The following is a 27265-nucleotide window of genomic DNA, read 5'->3' on the forward strand; positions in this document are numbered from 1 at the left end:
GAAAACAACTGAGAATAAAACATATTTCACACTGATCTTTTAAAGAAGCACCAATCATTTCTTCCAGTTTCCATCATTTACTTTCTTCCTAACATTCATTTATTCAACAATGACCCAAGTGCCAATGTGCCTGCAGCGCACTGGGGACACTAAACAAAACTATCACCATTCTGAGTCTGACTGCTCACTGTGCAGGTGTCCAGCTCTGACAGCAGCTCCAAGAGTACTGGGGGAAAAAAAAAGGCTTTGTCTAGACAGAAAAAATTTTATTTTATTTAGCAATTCATTTTCCGATTTTTTCTTAATTTATGAGAGCTAAAGGGAAATAAATATAATACTGTGGTATAAATCTGATATTCAATTAAAAAAAATTTTAATTATGTTAAATTTTTTTTGCTTCATGTACATGTCCCATTGATTCAAACCATACAGTAATAAGATACAGAAATTTCATGGACAACATACACAATAAAAAATTGTTCAGTGGTATAACAAGTCATTTTTGAGAATTACTTTTATCATGTTTTCTAATAATGTCCATAAGATTAGCACCTGTAACCAGATCATTCTGTGTCTGTTTATCTTTCTGTTGTTCCTTTCTTTTCTGGTCGTGAAGGTAAGGGGAGTTTAGTAACTGTGGGGGAAGAATGGATCCTGTGGGTTTTACTCTTTTTGCAATATCCCAGAAGAGTCTTTTTGAATTGTTATTGATGAAAGTAATCGCTGTTCCATTTTGGCCTAATCTCCCCACTCTTCCAACCTGAAATGAAATGCAAAGGACATTTTCAAAATGTTCATATAAAACCTTAATGTCTCTTGCAAGAAAATTAAGATTAGTATTTAAAGAGGCTTTACTAAGATTAACGTTCATCATTCCCATAGCACTTTTTGTATTGTACATCTCAATGTATTTTGTGAAATCAATTTAGGTAGACTGCCACCAGCATCTTTTTAATGAAATAGCTCAAACAGAAAATACAAAAGTGATCACATATAATACCAGTAAGGATTGTTTGTGAACCCTGTGTTTCAGTTCCGGTATCTTGTGAGGGGGTGGCCAATGACATGAAGATGTTTCTTACTGTGGATAGAGGTAAGGTAAAAACTTTCTGAAAGCTACTGCTTTTAGCGAAGGAGACTCTTTAGAGTACTTCAGTGCCTTGAAATGTTAGATTTAAGTGAACTCATTTTTGCATAAAGTTCTCATTTTGATAAAATTAAATGAACACAAAATTGTGATGGAAATACATGATAAGGAACAAAATTTACTTGTCTCCAAATATACTGAGAAACTCTTCAGAAGAAGGGGGTAAATACACAGTCATGGTCAATTTCTGCTCCTTAACTGAAATGTAGAACAAAGTCTATATTCAGAGTATTTAAATGATTAGATCGTTGCTGCCAATATATAGGACATTTTTAACGTTGTAAAAACAAAACAAAACAAAACATGGCCATCTATGGAATGAGACTGGGCACAAGAGAAGAAATGTTGCTTTATTTATGTTACTGAATTTTTCCAATAAAACTAAAAACTAATATAAAATATAGCTGCACTCATGTACTGGAAGAGAAGATTTGCAAATCATGTATCTGATAAGGATCTTCTAGAATATATAAATACCTTTTACAACTCAATAATAAAAGGACAACCCAATTAAAAAATAGGCAAAGAATTTAAAGATATTTCTCCAAAGAAGATACACAAAGGGCCAGTAAGTACATGAAATGATATTCATTAGTCATTAGGGAAATGCAAATCAAAAGCACAAGGAGATATCACTTTATACCCATTAGCATGGTTATACTTAAAAACATAAATAACAAAGGTGTTGATAAAGATGTGGAGAAACTGGAACCCTCATATATTGCTGGTGAGAATGTAAAATCATGAGGCCACATTGGAAAAGAGTCTAGCAGTTCCTCAACATGTTACACACAAATTTACTATATGACCCAGCAATTCCATTCCTAGGTGTGTCCCCAACAGAAATGAAAATGAACATGTGTTGGCAAGGATGTACAGAAAGAGTAATACTAGTACACTGTTGGTTGGAATGCAAATTGGTGTAGCCTCTGTGGGAAGCAGCATGGAGTTTCCTCAAAACATTGAAAATAGAATTACCATATGATCTAGTAATTCCACTACTGGGTATTTACCCAAAGAGCAGGAAAATACTAATTCAAAAAGATATATGCACTCCAATGCTTATTGCAGCACTATTTAAATTTTTTTTAACATCTATTTATTTTTGAAAGACAGAGACAGAGCATGAGTGGGGGAGGGGCAGAGAGAGAGGGAGACACAGAATCTGATGCAGGCTCCAGGTTCTGAGCTGTCAGCACAGAGCCCAATGCGGGGCTCAAACCCACAAACCTTGAGATCATGACCTGAGCTGAAGTCAGACACTTAACTGACTGAGCCACCCAGGCGCCCCTGCAGCATTATTTACAATAGCCAAATTATGGAAGTAGCCCAGATGTTCATCCATACATGAATGGATAAAGAAGATGTGGTGTGTGTGTGTGTGTGTGTGTGTGTGTGTGTACATAATGGAATATTATTCAGTTATAAAAAAGACTGAAATCTTGTCATTTGCAACAACAGGGACCTAGAGAGTATAATGCTAAATGAAATAAGTCAGAGAAAGACAAATACCATGTGAGTTCACTCATATGTGTAATTTAAGAAACAAAACAAATGAACAAAGAAAAAATGAGATAAACCAAAAAACCAACTTTTAACCATAGAGAACAAACTGATGGTTACCAGAGCGGGGAAGGGAAAGGGTAAAATAAATGAAGGGAATTAAGAGTACACTTATCATGATGAGCACTGACTAAAGTACAAAATTGTTGAATTACTATATTGTATACCTGAAACTAATATAACACTGTATGTTAACTAGACTGGTATTAAAATAAAAGAAATGAAAACCTACATCCACATAAAAACTTGTGCATGGGGCGCCTGGGTGGTTTAGTCGGTTAAGTGTCCGACTTCAGCTCAGGTCATGATCTCATGGCTTGTGAGTTCAAGCCCCACATCAGGCTCTGTGCTGACAGCTCAGAGCCTGGAGCCTGCTTCAGATTCTGTCTCCATCTCTCCCTCTCTGCCCCTCCTGTGCCCGTGCACTGTCTCTCTCTCAAATATAAACATTAAAAAATTAAAAAAAAAAAACTTGTACCTGGATACACACAGCATTATTCATAGCAAACAGAAAGTAGAAACATGCTAAATGTCTAGCAACTAATGAACAAAGAAAGGCAGTATATCTTTGGAATATAATGTAGCAATAAAAAATGTACAGATACATGCTACAACTTGAGTGAAACTTGAAAACACTGTGATAAGTGAAAAAAGGCAGAGAAGAGTACATACCTATGATTCCATTTATAGGAAATGTCTAGAAGAGATACATCTATAAAGACAGGCATAGAGTAGTGGTTGCTTAAGGTGTGTGTGTGTGTGTGTGTGTGTGTGTGTGTGTGTGAGAGAGAGAGAGAGAGAGAGAGAGAGAGAGAGAGAGAGATAAGGAATGGGGAATGACTGCTGAAGGGACAGGTATGGGGTTTCTTTTTAGGATAAAAGTATTTTAAAATTGACTGTAGTAATGGCTGCACAACAATATGAATATTCTAAAAACCAGTAAATTGACTTTCAAGTGGTGAGTTGTATAGCATGGGAGTTCTATCAATTGAGACATATTTATTCTGAGATATTTTATACTGTAACATAAGCTGTTCAAGAACATAACTGCAATACTCTCTAGACTCTAAAAGCTGACTCAACAAATTCCAAATTATTTGCCCAGAAGTCCCTGCCCCCTAAGTTAAAAGCAAACACTTGGGAATACCTACTATAATTTAAAATACACATATCCTTAAACAACAACAATAAAAATAGAATAAAATAAAATAAAATACACATTCCTTTGACCTAGCAAGTCTCCTCCAAGTCTATTTTATAAATACACTGCATGAGAGAAACAACTGTATAGATGGATGTTCACTGCAGCATTATTTAACAACAGAATATTGGAAATATTTGATTATCCATCAAATTGTAAAGGATTTATTGAATTATGGTAATCCATACAATACACTACCATGTAGCAATGAAAATAGATCAAGCCCAATTGAAAGCAAGTAAAAACATTTGAAGAGTTTAGAACAGTGCCTGGTCATATAGTAAGCACTCCATACATATCAATATTTTTTAAATGGTACCTATTATGTGTGCTAATAAGGAAAGATGCCTAAGATATATTTAATAAAGAAAGCAAGGCATAGAACAGTTGGAGTAATGTGGTCCCATTTACGTAATAAGCGTAACATGGTATACGCATATACATGTGTACTTGTGCATAAACATGCATTTTATAATTTCTGCACCATTAACTGTTGTAACCACCCAAAAATAGGAGGGTTACCTTACAGAGACTTATTTTTCACTTTATATCTTTTGTTATTTGTATTATTTCTTATTGTGTATATGTACCGTTCAATTACTGAAGCAAACAAACAAAACATACCCAGATATAAGAAATAGAAAAGCAGAAGGATATGGGGCCATTCTGAGTAGAGGTTAGAAACTCTACATACTCAACACCCCCTGAGGCCATTGCTCAGGGTACACTGTGAATGTGAACAATAACTCATGAATAACTGAGAGCAATAGGGTTGACTTTGGGATAGCAAGAAAAAGTTACATAATTGTAATCAGCATGCTCTATTTAAGAAGCAGAGAAGCTTCTTAAGTATTTTAGTATTTTTAGAAAATTATTAAAAATTCAAAAGAAAATAAATTTCATTTATTTGAACAATCAACTCCTGTGTAATACTCAATTCCCTGATGCACAGGTAAATGAGGTGGGACCAAAGGGAGAGAAAGAGAGAGAGAGGCACTGCTATATTACTAAGTCTAAGTAAAAATAAAAGCAACAATGCATTAAAGGCACTAAAAGCGTTTCAGTGGGTGATCCAAGTAAATGTGGCATTCAGAGGTAATTCTAAGAACATTACAGAAAGGCTTTACTTGAAAAGTCTGTAAGTGATGCCGGAGAAGGAAGACAGGTAGCAGTCAGTGAGATAACACGACGCTAAGAGAAAGCTCTATTTCTGCTAGAAAGAAGAGCCTGCTGTTATCTTTGGCAGCAAAATAAACAAAACTTTAATAGGCGAAAGACTAGAACAAATAAGGATATGAAGAAGAGATGAAGACAAGATTCCTAAAAAAACAAATACTTTAACGGATCAATTTTATTTTGGCCAGATAGACCAATTTAAAACAAAGCCTTTTCTTCCCCCTGATTATAAACACTATTTAATATGCTCACTAAGTAAGAAATAGAAAGGAAATTAAAAACAAAAACAAAAACCACTACTTAAAATTTTATTAAACTGATATTTTAGGTTATTTCCAATTGTTTAGAAAAAAAAAATTTTTAATGTTTATTTTTGAGAGAGAGACAGAGTGTGAGCGGCATAGGGCCAGAGAGAGAGGGAGACACAGAACCTGAAGCAGACTCCAGGCTCAGACCTGCCAGCACAGGGCCCAAGGCAGGGCTCAAACTCAAGAATCATGAGATCATGACCTGAGCCGAAGTCGGACGCTTAACTGACTGAGCCACCCAGGCGCCCCTCCAATTATTTTTTTAATCCATTTTAGGCACACATAGAGTTTTTAAAAACAAAATTTAGCTTATATACATGTATGTTTTAAAAGCAAAACTATATAAAGTTTATAAAATCTTTTTAGGTCTATGATAAAACTTATTTTTTCTTTTTTAGAATACTGTCTCACTTTTTTTCATTTATTTTATTTTAGAGGGAGAGAGCAAGCAAGCAGGGGAATGGGGCAGAAGGGGGGTGGAGAGAGAGAGAGAGAGAGAAAGAGAGAGACAGAATCTTAAGTCCTGACCCAGGGCTTGATCCCACAACCCTGGGATCATGACCTGAGCCAAAATCAAGAGTCAGATGCTCAACCAAGCCACTCAGGCACCCCAAAACTTTTTATTTTTTAGTTACCACTCTATTGACAATGCCTTGCCCAAGAGAACTCAGGGAGGAAACATAAAATCTCTTTACCTGATGCACGTACTCATCCATACTTGAAGGCATATCAAAATTGACAACCAGCCTGACACTGATCAAGTCCAGGCCTCGTCCCAGGACTCCGGTGCTCACCACAACTTCATAGTCTCCTTCAAGTAATCCCTTCCCCGAAAAGCAACAAACTTCATTATTCAGAATTTATCTTATGTGATTTTATCTAATTCAGATACCTTTTATTCTTTTAATACTTTCTTCAACATTGTTGTTGCAGTATCTTTTCAGTAAGTAAAGGTCTTAGAATACCTGAGAAATCTGTGTGGTTTAAATTCTTCCCAACCACCCCCCGCCCAACCCCATCAAATGTTTTCTCTTAATGTACTGAAGCAAACCCTTTCCAAGGGTGAACTACTGCTCTGCCCCCGTCTAAACTGACCTGATTTCAGAAATGGTAGATTCTGAATTAGTAATCTATTTAGCAGATAACCCTGTAGGGAACAGGCTTATTGCTCCCAAAACACAGAAGCCTGAGCAAGAGGAACAATTAGCTGACAGTCACTGCTTGCCTGAAGTTCTTGCAGTCATTAAAAAAAGGTCGCTTTAAAAACCAGCTGGTAATAGGGGGTCCCTTGAAAACAGAATGCTGAGTGCCAAACCTTCAAAATGTTTTTCCTTTCTGTTTGTGACTTCTCCGAATGTATAGACACACTTTTTAGACCAGTGATTTTCTGCACTGCCTCGCTCAGCAGATCTGCTCCCAGCTTGCAGTCCACAAATACTAACACTGGAGGCTTGAAGAGTTTCCTATCCTGAAAAACGAAAAACATATGTTTAAAATTATTCATACAACATAATTTACAATGGGAAGTTTTTCTGAAAGCATTAGTATAAGCTAGTTATCAACAGGCTTATAGAGGAAAAATGAGTGTTAAAATGAATGTTTTTTAAATATGCACAAACAGAAGCACAACAGTCTACTGCTTGTTCATATTTCTCCAAAACTTCATTAATATTGCAAAAATAATTTTAAAATTTTGAGTTCAATTTAAAATTTTAAATACTGTTCATAAGTAAATACAAACATATTTAACTTAATACCTTATTTTTAAGTAACTGTGCTACACATATCACCCACTTAACAAATTTCTGCTTAAACAAGTTACTGCTAAAAGATTCTATTTCCCAAGGACAGAATGATCAAGAAAGAACTTGTCTTTAACCCGATACATAAAACTACTAAAAATTTTTCAAACAAAAAATATTACTTAAGAATAGTCTTGATATTTAAACATCTTTCTATAATAGGGGGAAAAAAGGGGCAATTCTGCATCCATACAGTAAGCTTATGTAAATAAATATCTGATCCCACAGAATTGAGGTAAAGCAATTTAGTTATTAAGTATCTATACTAAATTCCCCAAAGGCTGCATCTAAAAATCACAATCTTAAGGACTGTGAAAAATGCAAACACAATCTACAAAACAGGGTTGCGCAACTACTCACATTTAAGATTTCAAACAATTTTTTCTTTTTGGCTGGTTCTTCTACCCACAAAATAATCTGGCGCACACTGGAACAAGGCAGGTTCTTTTCCCCAGTGATAATTCTCACAGGATTATGCAGAAGCTGGCTTCCTAGTTGTTCTATGCTAGCTGGAATTGTAGCTGAAACCAAAATGGTCTGACAATCATTAGGAACGTTTTCCAAAATGTCAAGCACTTGCTGTTGAAAGCCCATCTTTAACATGGTATCAGCCTAAAATAAAATCATTTTAAAGTTAGTCCTACTGGACATTAAAACCCTGGGCCACCCAAGGGAAAAACTGAAATGATTATGAACATGAAAAATTAAAAACTTTTACACAGAAGAATATACCACAATGTCAAAAGATAAAGGATAAATTGGGAAAATACATATTTATATAAAATTATATATTGGGTAATTACAGGTTTTCAATGATATACAAAGGTTTTTATGGCATTAACAGTGGCAAAAAAAATGTATATATCCTAAATATCCACCAATAGGGGATTTAGTAAATAAATTATGGTAGATCCACATAATACAACCCTCTGCTATCATTAATTATGACTGGAAAGCCTTTTATTAAGTGATAATGAATCACTGCTAGCAGGAAAAAAGCAAAGTACAGAACACTATGTATAACATGATACCAGTTGTGTGTACACTCAAGAAACTCAATTGTTGACTCTGGGGAGAAGGCTTGCAGGCTGTAGAAGGGGGTGCAATTTAATTCTTCATTTTATAGCTTCTTGCAAAGTTGTTTTTTTTTTAACCATGGATGCATATTTACAATAAAATATTAAATAAGTAAAAACGTTTACTGTTGGGGGCTTCCACTTCGGTATATACTTCTGTGTTGCTGGTCTTTAAAAACAATTTATGTATTACTAAGCAAACAGAAGGAAAAAAATTAAGTTAAAGCTGCTTCAAAATAATAAAGATTAAGGCTATCTTGATTTTTAAATACAATCTAGCTATCTATAATTTTGAAAAATAAGTTATTTAACTATTTTAGAGTATTCAGACTAAGGCATTGTATTTTTAAGCGTCCACTAACATACTATTAAAGTATGAACACACATTTTAATATTCACTCTGTGACATTTAAAAATCTAAAATAATCATGATGGTCTGGGTTTGAACCTGACTCTACCTATGACCTTAAATTAACCAAGGTAACGAATGGCTGTAAGCCTCAGTTTTTCCTTTTACAAATGGGAATGATAATAGCAGCTACCCCATAAGGCTGCTATGAGCATTAATGAGGATATATTATGAGTATAAAATATATAAAACACTTGGGACCACGTTCACAGCATGGTAAGTCTCAATGTTTCAATTTACTATGAGACACAGAGCACGCACACACCCATGCTATGTCTTGCAAATATCCCCTGCTTTTCTTCAATAATCCCACTAAGCCCCCCTCATCTCAGGAGATGGCCTTGCTTCTCCTGGTTCAGAAAATAGAGAGGCCATCAGAAATAAATTCGCTCAGTTTCTCTTCTCATCCAAGCTTCCCTGCATCTAATCTGTTTACACTAACACACCCCCAAATCCAGCTACTTCTTTCCAGCTCACATTTGTGAGACTCCTCCTCATCCTGTCACCCCCACACCAGAAGCCATCTACCTCAAGCATCCAGAATCTTCTAGAACATCAATCAGATCTGTTACTCCTCTGCTTAAACCCTCCAGTAATTTCCCATCACATGTAGAATAAAATCTAATTGTTAAGCACAGTCTTCCAGTTTTCATCCTCATCCACTTCTCTGACTTCATCGCCTACCATTCCCCCATCTCACGTCCCACGACCCTGCCACACCAGCCTTCTTTCTATCCCCAACTACCCCATGATCACTCCCACATCAGCTCCTGAACACTAGCTGAAGACTGATGGAAGCAGTCTTTCCTCCAGATGGATTTTTGTGTGGCTGGCTCCTTTTTGTTCAGATTTCAGCATCAAAGTCACTCAGAGAGCCCTCCTCCCATACCAAATTGAGAAAACCCCTGTTGTCTCTGTCACACTACCTGTGCACATACATCTGTCAGAGCTTATCTCACTTTCCATCGTATCCTCAAAACCAAGGACAGTGTCTAGCATGTAAAAAGCCCCAAAAATGCATCTGATAAACAAACAAGCATTCATCAAGTCTAAGCACCGAAAAAGCACTGTCAGGCAGTTCACTAGTCAGTGTGTCCCAAATCTCCCTAAAGAATCACCCAGAATGAGTTTTTAAATATTCCTGGACTCCAACTCAGACCTACTGAGTCAGCATATCCAAATAAGAGGTCTGGTCTTTTATTACATTCGCTGAGTACACTGGGTAATTCTTACCATTAGGGAAACTTGGGCAAACACTGTGCTTGATTACTGGGATAAAGCAAGGAACATAAAAGAAATTATAAAGTCTACATACAGGTCAACAGAGCAGAGAGGAAAGAAGGCCTGAAGTCTATCTAGGGGACTGACAGAAGGTTTCAGAGCCATGGACACATAAAGGAAGAGCAGGTGGATGGGGTGGGAGAGAATTCTAGGCCAAAGAATAGGTAGGAAGACAGAGCAGATTTTCTAATTCCAAAAGAATTATCTTAGTTTCCATGCCTTTTCCTTTATCTTCATCATCCTCTTAGAACAGAGGCCTCTCTTTTCAGGGATATTACTTGTTCTCCCTTCCTGGTCTCTCAAACTACACCATGTTTACAGACTCATCTTCAAACTCCACAAGCAGACACTTGGCCCCAGTCCTTGTCCCTCTCCAACCTTCCTCCCTTAGAGAAACCAGTGTGTCTCATGGATGCTAATGCACATTTCTCATATCCACACAGCATTTCATCCATCATTCACAAGAAATTCGACACTTCTAAAACCAAACTCAAATATTATTGCCAAGCTCCAACTCTTACCCACTTGCCCTTTACTTAAAATTAGAGGCACAACCAGCATTTATAGAGTCACGTCAACCACCTTCTTCTCCATCCTCTCTCATATTCAGTCATCAGAAGATTCATGAATGATTTACAGTGGTTCTCAGATGTCCTCATGACTCCCACTGCCTCCGCCCTGTCCCTGACCCTACTCACCTATTCTCTGGGTTGCTAGCCACTCTGTCCCACAGATTCTTTCTTCTTTAATTTCTCTTGCACGAAGCAGCAGAATAACCTTGCTCAACCACCACTTTCCACTTGTGACACCCCAACTCAATAATTTTGAAAGCCTCATTGTTTCCCACATCAAATCCAAGATCTTCCTCCTCCCTTTCAAGGCCCTCTATAATTTGACCCCACCCTAACTACCCAACTTTACTTCCTATTATTTCTCAGGAAGAATGCTTCAAGCTGGTTGGTCTCTCAGTGCATGTACTTGGCCTTTCTGCCTCTGCCTATGTTAGCTTCTTCACCTGGAATACTGGATACATTCTCTAGTTTTCTAAATCCTTTTCCATCTGTGGACGACCAGGTCAAATCCCATTACCTCGGAGAGGCCATTTTTTACAGTGCCAATTCACACAGTCTCTTATTTCTTTCTCTTGACCTTAATTGCACTGAAAAATTAGCATATCATACATAGTCCTGGTTTTTTACTAAGAGCTTATATCAGGCGTCAGCAAACTAAGGCTCTTGGGACAAACTCAGACCTCTGTGTGTTTCTGTAAACAGTTTTATGCGAACACAGTCATACCCATTTATTTACCTACTGTCTATGGTTGTACTGAACAGTTTCAACAGAGACCAAGTGGCCCCTGAAGCCTTAAATATTTACTATCTGGTCCTTTACAGCACGAGTTTGCCATTCCCTGGCCTACATTACACACTTTAGTACTTTGTATTTCAGTATATATGATAATGCTCTTGCTTAATTTCAAGTGTATATGTCTTTTTCTCCAATAAGGTTTCAGTACTTTGTAGGCCTGAATAGTATTTAAAATTTCTTTGTGATTCCATCCAAACTCATCTAGAGCTGGTCAATCTACATACAGGTCAGAGAGGAAAGAAGACCTAAAGTCTATCTGGGGGACTGATGGAAGGTTTCAGAGCCAAGGACTCTGAATAGCACTTCTATGCTGACTTCAGTTTCAGTACATGACCAATTATGTTGTTTACCAGCTCATTTCCTTAAATGCTGAGGAGCTGGGACAGAGGCTGCACATAACAAGCACTCAGTATAGGTTTGCTGAATGAATACTCCTTTTGTATTCTGAGCATAGCACTGAGGTGTCCTGTGAAACCCTATTAATTGGCAAAGATGGAAATGTCGTGAAGAGAAGCAAACAGCAATGGAAATTAACTTTAAAATCAATGTGATGATCCATTTCTCAGGCTCATAAGATGGCAAGAACTTAAGAACATGGGCTTATCAACAATGGGAAGCCCATTCATACTTGCAGGGTGGCAGTAAGTCTGATGATAATCCAATGCAATAAATCAGTTGAACCAAAAGGCACACCAGGAAAATGCTGACCTAGCAGCACCTTTTAAAGGACTGAGTAACAGTTCACAATAGCCAAGGTATGGAAACAACCTAAGTGTCCATCGGCAGATGAATGGATAAAGAAAATCTGGTGTATGTATACACAATGGACTATTATTCAGACTTAAACTTCTTACATTTTTAGTAACATGGATGGACCTGGAGGGCATTAAAGTAAGCTAGACAGAAAAAGACAAATACTGTATGATAGTACTTATATGTGCAATTTAAAAAAGTTCAGCATGGGGCGCCTGGGTGGCTCAGTCGGTTAAGCGGCCGACTTCGGCCCAGGTCATGATCTTGCAGTCCGTGAGTTCGAGCCCCCCATCGGGCTCTGTGCTGACAGCTCAGAGCCTGGAGCCTGTTTCAGATTGTCTCCCTCTCTCTGACCCTCCCCCGTTCATGCTTTGTCTCTCTCTGTCTCAGAAATAAATAAACATTAAAATAAATAAATAAATAAGTAAATAAAAAAGTTCAACATAAGAAAATAAAAGTCAAATTCATAGAAAGTAGTAGAAAAATGATTGCCAGGGGCTAGAGAGTGGGTGAAACAGGAAGAGGTTTAGGATAAAAGGGTAAGAACTTTTGGTTATAAAACAGGTGAGGTCTGACATGCACAATGTGGTTACCATAGTTGGTTAACGCTATACTGTATAACTGAAATTTGCTAAGGGAGTAGAACTTAAATATTCTCACTGGAAAAAAAAAGGTAAATATATATGGGAAAAAAACAGAAAAAAAATAATAAAGGACTGAATAACATTATTTTACATTTTTACAGGACTTTTCAGTCTATGAGACATTTTCACAATGTCTGGAAGATTAAATGACTTGCCCAGCATCCCATAGTAGGTAGAGTAAAGGCTCAAACCCCAGTCTTGCGGTCTCATCCAGGTGTTCTTTCCACACCCCCTGGCACCCTACTGCTACTTACTGGGCCCCACAGAAGGCAGGCCAGGTTGCCATCACTGGTCAGCACCTGGAGCCCACATCCGTGACCCCTGCTGGGCCTCTGCTCTGTTACTGCTGTTGGGACGTGTGTGAAGGCAGAAGTGCAATGCCCTGCAGGCAGAACCGGCACATGTCCAGCCTGGGCTGACACATGGTTTTGTGTCCTCATGCTTGTTCACATGGTGGAATATCAGCAGATACTAACATATTTATTTTATCTTGTAAGCAAACCAAAAATATAAAAATGCTTATCTGCTCTAGGTACCACTGAAAATCACAACCACAAATGCCTATGACCACGTAGAAAAAAAATACAAAAGGTCATCCAATTAAGCATTCTCAGCTACTTCCAAAATCCCTGTTAATAGTTATTTGCCACTGATCCATTTATTTTTGTAGACAAATGATAGCCAGTGTCAAGTGTTTAAAAAACTTATCACTGAGAATACAGTAGCTGTTGGATTTGTGTTTTCTGTCAATTAGGAAAAGACAGTTAATTTTATTTATTAATGTGGTTTAATTTCAGTGCACTATACCTTAGGGTAGTTGCAATGCTACACAAGAACTAGCTTAAGAATGACCACTGCAATTTAAAAAAGTCCCTAATTTTTTTTTCCTTTGGGGAGAAAATGCCTGAACACACAGTGAGATTATATAACTATAATGTATTTTTCATAAACTATATAAAATTATGTAACTAATGTTCTAAGTAACACTACTTACTTCATCTACTACTACAATTTTTATACCACGGAGTTCTACAGAGCTCTGTTTTATTATATCCAGAAGTCGCCCAGGAGTTGCAATGATAACCTGAATAAATGAGAAAAAGATAATAAATTAGATAATATTCCTTCCTTCCTTTATTCATTCTTTCTATGTATACTTACTGGGTGGCTAATATGTGCCAGTCACTGAGGTTAGGTACTCAGAATCAATTATGATTAAGTCAGACGTAGTCTCTGCTCTCATGAAACTTGTAACACAAAGGAAGGATCAGATAAATACTCATGAGGTCAGTATGGTATGCAATAAACGGAGGCATCTGTCCAGTCCTCGCTAACATATAAGCTAAACCCTAACACAGAAGTAGTGAGAGCTAGCAAGGAGAGGACCAGGTGGAAGGAAAACATCCAAGAACCTTCTGTGGCTGGAAGGCCACAGAGGCTTCTGCGAGGTAAAAAAGGGGAAGAAAGACTTGGATGAAGCTTGAAAGTAGGCAGAGACCAGACCAGGAAGGGCTCTGCAGGCAGGCTGACCGCTATTTGGCTCCGTAAACAAGTGCAAATCCCTAAACCCCTTTGGGCCTGCTATTTCATTTTAAATTAAAAGGTTGGGCACAATGATTTCTAAAGTTACTTAAGGCTCTTAACAGTTTTATAATAGTTGAAGTAGTTAAAAGTAGGCGCTGTTTAGTCAAACTTCAGTAGGAGTCTTAGCTACAGCACTTAATAAATGGCGTGAGCCTCTGTTCTCACATTCATAAAATGGAAATGATAATTATTATAAAGATTAAATGAGACGGTGCCTGGCGAAAAGTCCAGTTACAAATGATCTAATACATTCAATTGTATTCCACTTTTCAAGGACACAGCAACACAATGGCAAGCTCACAGAGAATGATAAAATTTCAGGGTTGTAAGGATCTGTATCCATAGAGCTATAGAGCTCTGCTTGGTTTCTTCAGAAATACTGTAAGCATTTAAATCCATTTCAATTATTTTGAACTGAGTTCATCCCTTCTATTCCTCTTCCACTTTCCCTCATTCTGCCGGTTTGGAAGTTAGAAACTTTTTTTTCCCATTCTTCTAGCGCTTCCCTTGAATTTTAACAAATATTTGTAATTTAATAAAATCTAAAATTAATTGACATATGTACCTTTTTCTTGAACAATCAAGGGCAATTGATTTACACCAATCACAACCTTTCTGCACTTATATGCTACATTTGGCCAGTATTTTCCTTCTTTTTTTTTTTTAAACCCACAAATTGTTCATGACTACTTTTTATTTGGTCAATATTTGTTTACACTTATCCATATGCTTAGTATTGTCTTTGCTCGCCATTCTTTCTTTGATCCTAAACCTTCCTTTCCAGAATCAGATTCTTTGTACGTGGAATATCTTAGTTTAATGATCCTTTAGATACTCTATTGGTAATAAACTCTCTCAGCTTTGTTCATCTGAAAAGGTGGCTATTTTGCCCTGGCTTTTGAAAGATCACTCTGTTGGACAGATTTTTTTCTTGAAATGTTTATTTATTTTTAGGAGAAACAGAGAGAAGGAGAGAGAACGAGCAGGGGAGGGGCAGAGAGAGAGGGAGACCAAGGATCAGAAGCAGGCTCTGCGCTGACAGCAGAGAGCCTGATGCAGGGCTGAAACCCCTGAACAGTGAGATCATGACCTGAACCAAAGTCAGATGCTTAACCAACTGAGCCACCCAGGTGCCCCTTGACAGACACATTTTCTCAGAGGGCATCTGTGAAAGACATGGCCCAGCATGGGGAGTGGGAGAGATAGGAGGGTGAGAAGGGGCCTTCATAGAAAGGTGGCCCTGCACAGGGTGTTGGTGGTCTCAGGGGGTGAAGAGGGCACAGGGTGGAGCCGAGTAAGAAGGCATCACTCTGTGGCAGTGGACAGAGATGAGGACGGGCAAGGGGTTACATAGAGGAGGATTGGTCAAGTAAACAAATATATAAAAGATAATGGGTAGCAAGTTTCTCACTGCCAGGGTTACAAACACGGAGACAGAAAACCCCAAAACAAATCTTGTTGTGTTTAATTAGAGTTGGAAGTATCGACATGAACTCATGGTCTCCGATAAATACAGATGCAGAATACCCAATTATGGAGTAATTCCCTCCCTCTATTCACTAAGAGGTCCTAGAAGCAATGATAACTCAATAGCAAAAGCCAACAGCAATGAGCCCAACCTAGAGCCCAGGTCTTGGTTTCTAAATACTATCCTGTAGCAAAAGGAATCATGGCAACTTGGAGAAAAGCATGATTCCAGGGCTGAGGCAAGGAAAGAACAATGGAAGCATGAACATCTTCTTCAGACAGAAAGAAATAAAGTGCTCAAAGAATGATGGGGATATAATAAAAGGACACAGAAGCCAACTTGACGGTGATTCCACTGCTCAAATTGGGGACTACTGGAGAATCAAAACAAATAATGGTAATAACAGATTATAATCCTTTATTTTTTAATTCATTTTTTTTATTTTAGAGAGAGAGAAAGAGAGCAGAGGAGAGGGGTAGAGGGAGAGACAGAAGCTTTTTTTTTTAATGTTCATCTATTTTTGAGAAGGAGAGAGAGAGAGAGAGAGCAAGCACACATGCACAGTGGGGGAGGGGCAGAGAGAGAGGAAGACAGAGGATCCAAAGTGAGGTGGGCTCTGTGCTGACAGCAGTGAGCCCGATGTGGGGCTCAAACTCAAAAACTGTGAGATCATGACCTGAGCCAAAATCAAGAGTTGGATGCTCAACCGACTAAGCCACCCAGGTGCCCCCAGATTATAATCCTTTAAATGAAATAGGAAATCATGAGTCTATACTGATATAAGTATATATATATATATATATATATGTATATATTATATGTATATACTTATATATTACGTAAGTATATATATGTATATATTATATGTATACATATATAAAGAATAAGCTTGAAATGTGGTAAAGCACAAGAAATTTACAGTATGAAAATACTCCTCAAAATACAAAGGGAAAAATAAAACTTTACAGTTACTTTACAGGTAATATCACCAGTAAAAGGACAAACTGACATTATGTATCATCTACAAGGATGTAATGAAAAAAACAAAGCATTTCTTCTATGATATTCCTTTCAAACATGCGTAACTTGAATCTAATCAATTGAGGGGCCTTCTTCAAACTAAGCAGTTTATAATCCTTTAAAAAAAGCAAAGACTGAAGAACTCTTCCAAACTGAAGGAGATGAAAGAGACATGACAACTAAATGCAAAATATGATTCTGAACTGGATTCTTGTGCTATTAGGAAAAAAAAAGGTGATGGGACAATTAGTAAAACATGAATGGGGTCTGAAGAGTAGATGGCAGCAACATTAATTCCTGATGCATTCCAGTGTATCCATGTTAATTTCCTGATTCTATAACCGTATTGTGGTTACATGGGATAACCTCCTTCTCTGTAGGAATCACACTCTAGGGGCACCTGGCTGGCTCAATCAGTAAAGCATCCTACTCTTGATCTCAGGGTTGTGAAAGCCCCATGTTGGGCACAAAAAATGAAAAAGGAAATCACACTTTATAGTAGCTATGGATCCTTAGATAAATCCCATCTTTCTGAGATTCAACTTCTCAACCATAGAAGATGGGATATGCCAACCCACCTTCAAGAGCAAATGTGAAAACTGAATAGGATAATGCAGGTGAAAACATCCAACAGGATTTGGCATATGACAGACACTCAATAAATTGTGTCCCTTTCTGATAGAAACAAACTTAAGGGGCACCTGGGCAGCTCAGTTGGTTAAACGTCTTGATTTTAGCTCAGGTCAAGATCTCCTGGTTCACGGGTTCAAGCCCCACATCTGACTCTAAACTCATAGTGTGGAGCCTGCTTGGGATTCTCTCCCCCCCCCCCCCGCCCCCGCCCCTCCCCTGCTCCCTCTCTCTCTTTCAAAAATAAATAAAGGGGCGCCTGGGTGGCGCAGTCGGTTAAGCGTCCAACTTCAGCCAGGTCACGATCTCGCGGTCTGTGAGTTCGAGCCCCGCGTCGGGCTCTGGGCTGATGGCTCAGAGCCTGGAGCCTGTTTCCGATCCTGTGTCTCCCTCTCTCTGCCCCTCCCCCATTCATGCTCTGTCTCTCTCTGTCCCAAAAAAAAAAAAAAAACAAAACAAAAAAAAAAACGTCAAAAATAAATAAATAAACATTAAAAACAGTAAAAGATTTATTAAAAAAAAAAAAACTTAAAAAAATTAAGGCTTGCTTGGCAAGAAGTTAAAGGCTAATCTAAGGGCACCTGGGTGGCTCAGACAGTTAAGTGTCCGACTCTTGGTTTCAGCTCAAGTCATGATCTCACAGTTCATGAGGTCCAGCCCTGCACTGGGCTCTTCACTGGCAGCACAGAGCCTGCTTGGGATTCTCTCTCTCCCTCTCTCTCTTGCCAGCCACCCCCTCAAAATAAATAAAGTTTAAAAAAAGATTTAACCTAAAATCACATTCCTTAAGGGCAAAAAAATAAATAAATAAATAAACAGAACAACAACTAGCTCCCATATTGCTCACAATGCTTTTCCAAGGCATTTTACCAAATTGGTGCTCACCTTAACATGTTGTCGCAAACGATAAAGCTGTGGAGGTAAGGGTAAGCCCCCTACCAGAAGCACAGTTTTCATGCGTGGCAGACCACTCATCAATTCTTTAGCTTGGCTCTCTATCTGAATGGCTAATTCTCTTGTTGGCGTAAGAATGAGTGCAGATGGAGTTTTGCTCTGCAAAGATGGGAAAAACAAGTCTAAAAGCACTGGCAATTAATTCCTGCAGATGTGGACTAAATCTTCAAAGTGATTCTAGGAACGTTCCCGTCAGCCCAACTCGATATGAACCCTCCTGCCTTCTGTTCACCGCAGATGTTCTCTCCAAAAACCGTTGTAAATTGAACCCATTTCTATCGCTTCTCGGCCTTTTGGCTAAGATCAAGTGTAAATTGAACCCATTTCTTATAAAACACAGACATACAATGAAAAATCAAAACTGGGGCCAGGGAGGAGCACCCACAATAACCAAGGTGGGAAAACCGAAAGTTTGCTCCCAGTCAAATGGACTCTGCAATCTCCAGCCATGCTCCTCTGAAGAGAAAACCATGAAGATCTGGTTAAAGCTTGGCATCCCACCCTTGGCTCTCCTATGGATTCACTTACTGTTACAAATGTCCTATTTCCTGCACTATAGCTCTGTTTTGGACATCCAGTGAGTTTTACCTATATTTTAAACATGAGGTGCTTTCTTTTATTTTTTCCTCACATTATCTTCTACAATTCTTAGTTTTCCAAATTTTCCTCCTTTACCTCTCCTCTCTTTGCCTACATTTTCCACTGGTTTCCCTTCCTGCCCTACTCCAGACCCCACAAATTCAATAGTACTTGGTAAACATTGTGGTTAAAGTAGTTATGTGTGTGTGTGTGGGGGGGTGCTTTATACACTAGAAACTCACAAGTAAAGTAAGGCAGCATTATTTTAAGATGAACCACGAATCACATTCAAGGGTAGCTTTTGAACTCTACGATAGCGTTCTAACTTTGGTATAAATCAGTTTTTTCAAAACACAAAATCCAAGGAGGCTAAATGGACACAAAAACTGCAGGTCACCCAGTCAGCAGCATTTCTTTCCCCAGAGCAAAAGTTTACTTCTTGAATAGAAAATCTGTTGAAGATATTTTGTAAGGAAGGCAATTTTTAAGACCTTCAAGGAAAAGATCTTTGGTCCAATCTAATAAAAGGAAAATTCCCTAAAATTATGTTCTTCAGGGGTGCCTGGGTGGCGCAGTCAGTTGAGCGTCCGACTTCAGCCAGGTCACGATCTCGCGGTCCGTGAGTTCGAGCCCCGTGTCAGGCTCTGGGCTGATGGCTCGGAGCCTGGAGCCTGTTTCCAATTCTGTGTCTCCCTCTCTCTCTGCCCCTCCCCCATTCATGCTCTGTCTCTCTCTGTCCCAAAAAATAAAATAAACTTTGAAAAAAAAAAATTTAAAAAAAAAATTATGTTCTTCATACAAACTACCATCAGAAGCAAAATCACTAAGAGCACTAACAACTAGGATTATAGTTCAGTTTGCAGCTTTAATGTAATTAAGGCTGAAACTTGGTATATACCTGACTTGCTTCTGAGAGTAACACATGTGAACTCTTACCTCACATAAAGCTCGAGTGATAACAGGAAGAAGAAAAGCGGCTGTTTTTCCTGAGCCAGTATCCGCACTGGCCAGAATGTCTCTTCCCAGGAGTCCTACAGGAATCATCTGCATTTGGATGGGGGTTGGAACTTCATAGCCCGATTTCTTCAAGTTGAGATTTAAGGCCTCAGGGAAACCACAATGCTCGAAGTCAATAATAGGTCTGGTGACATCTTGCCCTTGAACTACAATTCCTAGCTGCCGTTTAAGATTTTCAATCTGGTCTTCCTGAAGGTTCAAAATAAAGGGGTGCTCTTTATAGACATAAAAAGCATTAAGTGGAGCCTCGGGCTCAGAATCAGCTTTCTGAGGACTGCTGAGTTTTAATCTCTCTTCCTTTTCCTTTACTTGCAGAAGATGTTTGGCTTTACACTCCAAACTACACACATCTTCGTCTGTCTTATCACAGATATACTCTCCATAACGACCACAAACAACACAGACAGGTTCTCCAGGTTCTGCCCAGCGCTGTGTTTTGGAAAATGACTTTACAGGCTCTTCAGAAAGATAGCTATCCTTTGCGTCCTGCTCAGGTCCAACCAAACAAACCTCAGCCAACTGGCCAGCTGTGCTGGGGAAAGGGCATGGTTCTGTGCTGGGCCTGTCTGACGTCGTGGCTTCTTTTGTAACTAAAGCATCAGTTGAATCATCTCTGCCTTCATCCAGCTGAAGGTCTTCTGCATCTGATTTAATTTTCTTAGCTGCACAACTTTTGCTGTCATCATTAGCATTCCTCTTGATTTTTAGAGATCTTGGAACAAACATCCTCTGATATTCTGTTGAGGAAATTATATAATGAGATTTATTTAACTCTCAATGAAGAATAAAATTCACATATAAAGTATGGTTATCTTGCAGTCAGCCTAGTGTCCCTGGGCTTTGCCTGAAAGGAATAGAAGAAGGCATCATGACACTACTTAGAGCAAGCTTTTCTGCCATTCATCAATTTCCTCTGGTGAAAACAAACAGACAGCCCTTTTCCTTACACATGGGAGTGGTGAAACTTTGCACACTGCTTAGCACAGCCTTGTGCATACTGCCTGCTTCTGTTTACTGGCTACTTGCACTTTGAAATACCAAATATTACAGAAATTCTGGAGTAAATCCTTTTATTACGTTTTCACAAAACAGGAGAAACACTTCACAGCTGGAATCTCGAAAATCAAAACCACAAGGCATAGAGAAAAAAAATGCTATTTTGATGTAATAAGTAACCCGTATGTATTGCTATGTTCCACAGTGCTTAGCGCTTCAAGACCTGTTAACCTGATCTTCACAAGCTTGGAAAGTAGGTTAGCACCACCACCACCACCCCGGACATATATAGATATTTATTATGCTGTATTATGTATTCTATTATAATTTTTCACATGAGGAAACTTGGCCCGCTAGAGATTAAGTGGCTTGTCCAAGCTCACACCATTCTCAAGTGTTAGAACCCAGGCATTCTGGCTCCAGAGTGCAAGCTCTCAACCACTGCTATGCCTATCTCCACCAAAAATGTTTTTGCAAAATGACTGTGGGCTGTGAAACAAGGCTTTTAACCTAATTTTGAGCCTATTAAATATACTAAAACACCCTTCTCAAAAAAAAATTCTTAGGATAAGTTACCAGATTCAAATTTTCCAGAAAAAATCCAACAAAAATGCAACTGAAGGTCTAGAATTACTATCCCAAGTCTCCGCGAATGTCAAGGAGGTGGGGAGAGGGACGGCTCTGTGTCGGCAGGGAAGAGCTTGGAACTCAAGGTCCTCAAATGGCGAAACGGAACCGGCTCCGGCGGGGCGCGGGGAGCGGCGCGGCCTCCCAGTCGCCGGATCCCTCCCGGGGCGCGCTCCCAGACCCTCCCCTCGGGCGTTGCCCCTCACCCCCGCCCCGCAGCCCCGCACCCAAAGGCGCACGCACGTCACGGCGCTGCTAGGAGACGGGGAGGGCGGGGCTCCGGATTCCGGCCGGAGGCCCGGGACCCCGCGACTGCAAGGGTGGGAGGGGGACTGTGTACGGGGTGGGGGGGAATCCTACCGCCGCGGCCTAGCGCCCCGCGTCCCAGAGGCAAGGGAGCACGACGGGAAGGAGGCCCGAGCGGCCGTGGCCCGCGGCACGCTCACTCGCGCAGGCCTGCGGCGCGTCCGCTCCCGCTCGGGGCCGCCTTCCCCCTCCAGGCGCTGGGCCCAGTTTCCTGCCGACCAGCCTGGACCCGCTCGGCCACACCACGGTTAGGAAAGGCCGTGCGGAGCGCAGAATCCACTTCTCCGGGTTTTGGAAGGAGGCCGCGGCGCGCCTTAGGGCGACGGGGAAGGCGGGGCTACCGCGGGAGGCGGAGCTTGGCTAGAAGCTGACGGGGGCGGGAGGAACGAGGGAGGGGCGGGGACTGGGAAGTTCCGCGCCTTTCCTTGCCCTTCCCGGTTCCCGGCTGCTGGTAAACTTCGGAGCGTGGCTGGAGCTGGCCAAGTTCTGCAGGGCGGGGCGGGTTTGGGGATCCTCTTGGAAGAATTTACGTAATCGAGTGGGCCAGGACTGGTGAAAAACAGTTAGACCGCCCGGAAAGACTGAAGCGGGTGGCGCGGGCGCCTGGTACACTTAGAAAGTGGGAAGTCTGAGTGTAAAAGGGAGGGGCAGAGGCCCCAGAGGCCTGAAAACCCGTTCTGCTTTTAGCTGGCAAAATAACTCTAAAACTAAATGGAGTAAGTTTAACATGATGTATTTGATACGCTGGATAATATTTCCATACTACCACCCCACCCATCACCAAACAGAAAATAACACAAGTCACGGTTTTGGTCCCCATGGATTGCCATTTCTCTGCTTTGCTAGACTCTGGAGCCACATGCCCCCAGCAGCTGGTAGTTAGTTAAAAGATCGGGATGCGGAGAAAGCAGGGGGGAAGGAAGGAGGAAAGCCAAATTTGCCGACTTCAACATTTTTCTTACCTATTCAGAAATACTTTCAATCTAATGTTTGGTGCATACAAAATAGCATTTTGAGCAATTAACGTTAAGTTTTAAAGCGTGCTGATAATACGAAAGTCTGTGACTCCGCCACGTTATTGGTATAAGCATGTATCCCTTCATCTCAGATTGAGCACCTTGCTGCTTCCCTCAGCGACCACTATGCTGGATTTCTTTTCTCTCTCCTTTCCATTTTAGTAGTTTTATCAGAGTTGGATGCATTCCTAATTGATACGTTGTTTCCTTTTCCTTCTTTTTGAGCTTTATAAAAACAATATATATCTAGCCGTGTGGGATTCACTTTTTATCATTAAGCATTTGTTTCTTTGATTCCTCCAAGTTGTTAAGCGTAAGCAAGCAGTAAAGCATTCATTTTTACTGCTATAATATTTTGTATCTGTAAAGTTGTTTACGTGTATTTTCCTATGTACTTTTGAATTGTCTTCAGTGTTTTGTATTTATTAGAGGCAAATTTACCATGAAGCTAATGAAATTTGAGCTTCAGGGCCCCCAATCCCATGGGTCCCTTCCAAAGCCCTAAAAGAGGAGCCTTGTCCATGTGTTCACACGGTCATATGTTTTTGTAAAATCTTCTAAAGAAGTATTTAAACCAGGATGGATTAGGACCACTTTTTCTTTATACTCCGGCTTCCCCTCCGTCAACACTTCTCAAGTTGGGTGGTGATAGATAGCAGCAGGCATTTGGGGATCCAGCCAAGGTGGGTTGAGTTGCAGATACATTTACTTGAGTTCAGTGGAATGTATTTATGGGTTTGCAGTCTGTTAATGTTAGGCTTTTGCTTCCCATCCCAGAGTAGGAAGGGGCAGGGACAAATGTCATATCAGGATATGAATGTGTCCTATAGCATCCAGCATCAGAAGTATATGCATGTTAAGGGAAAAATATATAGTTTGAAATGGAGGGAGCTAGAAGCTGGTCTGTAAAAATTTAGATCTGTAAAAATGTAAGCAGAGAATGGTGTTCTGACCAATGCTTAGGTCAAATGGAAATTCTCTCCCATCAGGAATGTATTCATGATTATATCATTATAAATGCACTTTACATTTTTCCTTTATTGATGGGAATCATTCAAAGTAAAATTTATCAGAATTCCTGAGTTTGTAGGTCACAGACAGTGATTCTGTCCAGACTTTTTTTTTTTACATCTTAAAGATTAATAATTTAAAAAAACTCAATTAACCATGGTAAAAGAAAGACTTAGTCTTTTTTACTCTCTCTACATAAACAACATTACAGAAATCATGGTCACAAAGAGGGATCAAAGAGTATGCAGTTTTAAAAAAAAAGGAAAAGGGAAAGGTATAGAGGTGTGTAAAACACTTAAAAAAATAGTATGGTACTTTACCCAGTTTTGTCACATTTGTAATTTGTTGTGATTCTTCTGCAATTATGTAATTTCATGCCCTCACAAAACTCAAATCTTCCCCTCGTAATTACTAACAAGGCTGGTGGGAGCATTCTTTCACATCTCCTGTGGATGTGCCTGAGTTTCATTTGAACCCAGGAGCACCTCTTCTAGGTCAGAGGGTATGGGGCATTCAACTTTAAAAGGTAATGCTGAAATGTTTTCAAAGTGGTGGTACCAATCTATGCTGCCAGCAGCACTGATCGGCCCTTTCTTATTACTCCACATTCTCTCCAAACCTTATTATTATCCGACTTCTTAATTTTTGCTAGTCTACTGAGAATAAATCTGTACCATAATGTTGAGCATTTTTTCATATGTTGATTGTCCATTTCTATTTCTCTTCTTCTAAGAGTTTTTCCTTTCCTTTCCTTTCCTCTCCTTTCCTTTCCTTTCCTTTTCTTTTTGAGAAAGAGAGAGACAGATCACGAACAGGGGAGGGGCAGAGAGAGGGAGACACAGAATCCAATTTTAGTATACGTGCTGCCGAAGCAAGTCCGAGAGACACGGAATCCAAAGCAGGCGCCAGGGTCTGAGCTGCCAGCACAGAGCCCAACGTAGGGCTCAAACCCACGAACCATGAGATCATGACCTGACCAAAGTCAGATGCGTAACCGACTGAGCCATCCAGGTGCCCTGAAGGGTTTTACTTTTTAAAAACTATATTCTTGAGGGGCACCTGGGTGGCTCAGTCAGTTGAGCGTCCAACTTTAGCTCAGTTCACGATCTCACGGTTTGTGAGTTCAAACCCTGTATTGGGCAGGCTCGCTGCTGTTAGCACAAAACCCACTTCCAGCTCCTCTGTCCCCCTCTCTCTCTGCTCCTCCGCTGCTCACACTCTCAAAAATAAATAAAACATTTAAAAAATAATAAATAAAAATATATTCTTGATACCAATCTTTTTGTCAGTTGCATGTGTTGGAAATGTTTTCTCCCTGTTTATAGCATGGGTTTTCACACATTAAAAAACCTTTTTACTCTATTTTGGAAAAAATATCAAACTTACAGAAAAGCTTCATGACAAATACAGTGAACTCCTGTGTACATACCATTCACATCAATTCACAGTTTGCTATATTTGTGTATAAAATAGACAATATACACAGCACTTTTGCTCATCTATTTGGACTAAGTTGTAGCATGTATCCTTGGAAACAAAAATATTCTTTTACGTACCCATTTCCAAATTTAGATAGTTAACGTTGAACCGTTTTCAAATTCAGGTAGTTTAACACTGATAGAACACTAACATCCAATTCACAGTTTATATTGAAACTCAGCCCAGATGTTCCGATAATGTTCTTTAGAGCAATTTTCCCCCCAATCCAGCCTCCAGTCCAAGATTTTTTCACTTTCTTTATGGAATCTTTGGATGAGTACAAGTTCTTAAGTTTAATGTAGCTGAAAGTGTCCATCTTTTCTTCTGTAGTTTGCAACTTGGGCATCTAAAAAGTCCTTGCCCTGCCCCGGGCTGGCAGATGGGAGGGATGAATACGTTTTTCTGACAGTGAAAGCACTATGTATGATACCGTGATGGTGGATACTGTCGTTGTACATTTATCCAAACCCATAGAATGTATAACACCAGGGGTGAACCCTAAGGTGACGGTGGACTTTAGATGAAAATGATAAATCAGCATAGATTCATCGATAGTAACCGACATACCACGGAACATGTTGGGACATGTTGATAAAGGGAGAGACTATGCATGAGTGGGCAGGTAGGTTTATGGAAACCCTTCAGAGGGACACGTTGGGTGGCTCAGTTGGCGAAGCATCAGATTTTGGCTCAGGTCATGATCTCTGAGTTCATGAGTTCGAGCCCCACTTCAGGCTCTCAGCTGTCAGCACAGAGCCTGCTTGGATCCTCTGTCCCCTCCCTCTCTCTGCCCCTCCCCCACTCTCTCTCCCTCTCTCCAAAATAAAAATAAACATTTAAAAAAATTTTTTTAAAGAAAGAAAAAGAAACAATTCTTGCCTACCCTAAAGTCAAGTAATTCCTAGAATTTGGGAGGAAACTTTAAAAGTTTTGCCTTTCACGTTCAAATCATTAGTCCACACAGAATCGGGTTTTGTTTGGTACAAAATAGGAATCCATTTCTTTGTTTTCCAAATGGCCAGCCAATGTTTCCAATACCGTTTATTGACTAGAATTTCTCCAGTGATCTACAATGACATCTCTGGTCATATAACAAGGTTTCATAATGTGCAAGTCTGTTTCCAGACTTATATTCTCTTCCAAGTTCTCTATCCCTGTGCTAATACCATTCTGTCTTAATTACTTTACCTTTGTAAGTTTTGCTATCCAGTTGAGCAAGTTTTTTTCAGGAGCGTGTTGGCCCTTTGTTATGACTATTCTTGGCCCTTTGTTATTACATACACATTTTAGAACCAACATATCAGTTTCCACGAAGTCCTGATGTGATTATGATTGGAAATACATTTTCTGTACATCAACTCATGAAGAAAATTGACATTTTTACAATATTACCTTCCTATATATCTCTAGGTTTTTAGGCTTTTCTTAATGATCTCCATAGAAATTTCTAATTTTCTCCAAAGATGCTTGTCTATCTTTCATCAGATTTATTCCTGGACTCATTATACTTTATATTATGATTGTGAATGGTCCCCTTTTAAAAACATGTTTTTCAATTGTTTGCTGGTTTATAAAATAAAATTTATATACTTTTTATAAATTTATATAATTTAATTTTTACAAATTTTATAAATCACTTCGCTAAATGCTTTTCATATTCTAATGATTTTTAGTTTCAGTTTTCTAAAAATAAGTAATTTTAAGTAATGTTAGTTTTGCTTTTCTTTTCCTTTTCTTTCTCTTACCTGACTATACTGGCCAGAATTCCAGTGCGGTATTGAATAAATGTGACGTTAATAAACATTCATGTCTAGTTCCTGATTTTAAACAAATTAAATAAATAATAAATA

At 39.3% G+C, this 27265-nt stretch overlaps 1 protein-coding gene across 2 annotated transcripts; it reads right to left on the minus strand.

The window, feature by feature from the left end:
* Positions 1 to 356: 356 nt before the first annotated feature.
* DDX59 (DEAD-box helicase 59) lies at positions 357 to 22223 on the minus strand. 2 transcript variants are annotated; one of them, XM_047840883.1, is made up of 8 exons: positions 21964 to 22223; positions 19900 to 20717; positions 18316 to 18483; positions 13723 to 13812; positions 7558 to 7809; positions 6711 to 6863; positions 6091 to 6219; positions 357 to 760 (listed from the first exon to the last, which is right to left on the minus strand). In XM_047840883.1, exons 2-8 carry the CDS (start codon positions 20704 to 20706, stop codon positions 497 to 499), a joined length of 1863 nt encoding a protein of 620 aa, XP_047696839.1. In that variant the 5' UTR covers positions 20707 to 20717; positions 21964 to 22223; the 3' UTR covers positions 357 to 496. The 2 variants fall into 2 exon arrangements, with proteins under 2 accessions (XP_047696839.1, XP_047696840.1); XM_047840884.1 differs by lacking the exon at positions 21964 to 22223 and adding an exon at positions 21553 to 21782.
* Positions 22224 to 27265: the final 5042 nt, after the last annotated feature.

Source organism: Prionailurus viverrinus, chromosome F1 (genome assembly GCF_022837055.1).
Source record: "Prionailurus viverrinus isolate Anna chromosome F1, UM_Priviv_1.0, whole genome shotgun sequence".
NCBI classification, from domain to species: Eukaryota; Metazoa; Chordata; class Mammalia; order Carnivora; family Felidae; genus Prionailurus; species Prionailurus viverrinus.